Source organism: Vollenhovia emeryi, unplaced genomic scaffold (assembly GCF_000949405.1).
Source record: "Vollenhovia emeryi isolate VEMERY1.0 unplaced genomic scaffold, V.emery_V1.0 DF944750.1, whole genome shotgun sequence".
Taxonomy (NCBI): Eukaryota; Metazoa; Arthropoda; class Insecta; order Hymenoptera; family Formicidae; genus Vollenhovia; species Vollenhovia emeryi.
The window spans coordinates 1-2,412 of NW_011961616.1; the positions used below are offsets into that span (position 1 = coordinate 1).

Here is a 2,412-nt window from a genome sequence, read left to right on the forward strand (position 1 = left end):
TCAACTAAAGTCTTAATCGTATTTATTCATCACTGGTGACTTGAAATATACCCCTCTACTGTTTTATTAAAAATTTAAGTACAATAATGCATCCCCTAAACAATTTATTAAAGAAAAACGTAACGTTTAAGTGGTCTAAAGAGTGTGAGATCGCATTTAACAAGGTCAAGTTAGAATTCGGAAGCGAAAAGATTCTAGTTCCCTTTAATCCAAAATTACCTCTAATACTCGCGGTAGACGCTAGTCCGTACGGAATCGGAGCAGTCCTCTCTCATAGGTACCCCGATGGTACTGAACGCGTAATACAATACGCGTCGAGTTCGCTATCCGAAACACAAAAGAAATATGTCCAAATCGACAAAGAGGCATTAGCGATTATTTTCGGAGTTAAAAAATTCCATCAATATTTGTATGGAAACCGATTTACCCTACTAACAGATAATAAACCGTTAGCTCAAATTTTGAATCCACAAAAAGGCCTTCCAGCGTACAGTGCTATGCGTATGCAGCATTATGCTGTTTTCTTACAAGCCTTTAACTTTGATATAAAGTATCGTAAATCAATAGAGCATGGAAATGCGGATGGCCTGTCACGATTACCCATAGAAGGAAAGAGTGAGGGAAATTTCGATGCAATTGATATTTTTCAAGTCGAAAATATAGAAGCATTACCGGTAACTGCAAAAAGAATTAGGGAAGAAACGAGCAAAGATAGAACTTTAGCAAAAATTTGAAAAGCCTTAGTAGAAGGCAAAAGCCTTGTGCTGTTATGATATAATAATAGCGAATTAGCTTTACAACATAACATAATTTAAAAAAAAGATAGGGTAGTGATCCCGGAAAAGTTACGCGAAAAAGTATTAAAAGAATTACATTCCGGACATTTTGGTACCGTTAGAATGAAACAATTGAGTCTAAATTTCTGCTGGTGGCCGAAAATAGACAAAGATATTGAAAATGTAACAAAAAACTGTGAAACATGTATGCGTTTTAGCAATAATCCCGATCGTAAAATTAAACACCATTGGGAAACAGCATCCGGACCATTCGAACGGGTACACGTAGATTTTGCAGGTCCCTTCATGGGGCACATGTTTTTTGTATTAGTAGATGCCTATACCAAATGGCCGGAAGTACACATAGTAAATAACATGTCGGTACAAAGTACCATAGAAAAATGTAGAGAAATATTTACCACGTTTGGTTTACCGCAAACCTTAGTTTCCGATAACGGTAGAACATTCGTATCTACAGAATTTAAAAAGTTTTTAGAGAATAACGGTATCTATCATAAATGTACGGCTCCGTACCACCCAGCTACGAATGGTCTGGCGGAGCGTTTTGTTCAAACATTTAAACAAGCATTGCGTAAATCAAATGTAACGAGTAGTAACATCAGGACGAATTTGCAAAAAATTCTATTCCAATATAGATTAACTCCACATCCAGAATTAAACAAATCACCAGCAGAAGCAATGTATGGTAGAAAGATAAAAAGCAGATTAGATTTAATGTTGCCGTTAGCTAATAAAGATAGAGTTACATTAGAAAATAACAAAGTAATAAGAAATTTTGGAGAGGGCGAAAGAGTTGCGGTACGTGAATATTTAGACAAAAAAGTCAAATGGCGTTTTGGAAGTGTAATAAAAAAATTAGGTAAAATACACTACGAAATTAAATTAGATAATGATAAAACTTGGAAACGCCACATAGATCAAATAAAAGCGATAGGAAATAAGATTAGCGATAAAATACAACACAGCGACCTCGATCATAATGGTCCGATAGATGAGATAGGAGATACCTCGACGGAGGATAATAATATTTGTAAAACCAAACCCATTCCGAAAAACTTCGGCTCTGATAGCTCGAGACAGTGCTCCAAAGATTTGGAAATAAGAGACTCCAAGGAAGGACAATCTGCTAATGAAGCCCACGTTCCACATGAAACAGTCCTACGTAACACTAGGACAGTCGGTAGCGAGCAAAAAAAGGCGAATGCAGAGGCCCGGCCTCAGAGAGAAAGACAACCTCCGAACAGATACGGAAATTATTTAGCATCGTTTTAAACTAATCATTATTGTATTCTTTTCTCCTGTGCGAGCGATTGCGTTTAATTTACGGGGGGAAGAGTGATACGTATGAGAAGCCGCGGACCAGGTGGGAAGCGAGATCACGGCGTATCACGAGCAGCGATAGGCCAAAAGTATGGCACTCCCCTCTCCGGAGTCCACGCTGCCGGGATAGAAAAGCGGAGCATATACTTTGCGACGCGCTCTCCTGTTTGAACCGTCGACCGCCGCACGCGCAAAATACAGATAGTTTCGTTTTAAAGAATTACAGTGTTAGTTATTCCACCCCGCCTAAAAGGAAAGATACATCACCGGTATTAGGTTGTAAGCCTATAATGCT

At 38.3% G+C, this 2,412-nt stretch overlaps 1 protein-coding gene across 1 annotated transcript; it reads left to right on the forward strand.

The window, feature by feature from the left end:
- Positions 1–899: 899 nt before the first annotated feature.
- On the forward strand, positions 900–2,069 carry LOC105562731 (uncharacterized protein K02A2.6-like). The gene has a single exon (XM_012013784.1). It carries the CDS (start codon positions 900–902, stop codon positions 2,067–2,069), a length of 1,170 nt encoding a protein of 389 aa, XP_011869174.1.
- The last annotated feature ends 343 nt before the right edge of the window (positions 2,070–2,412 follow it).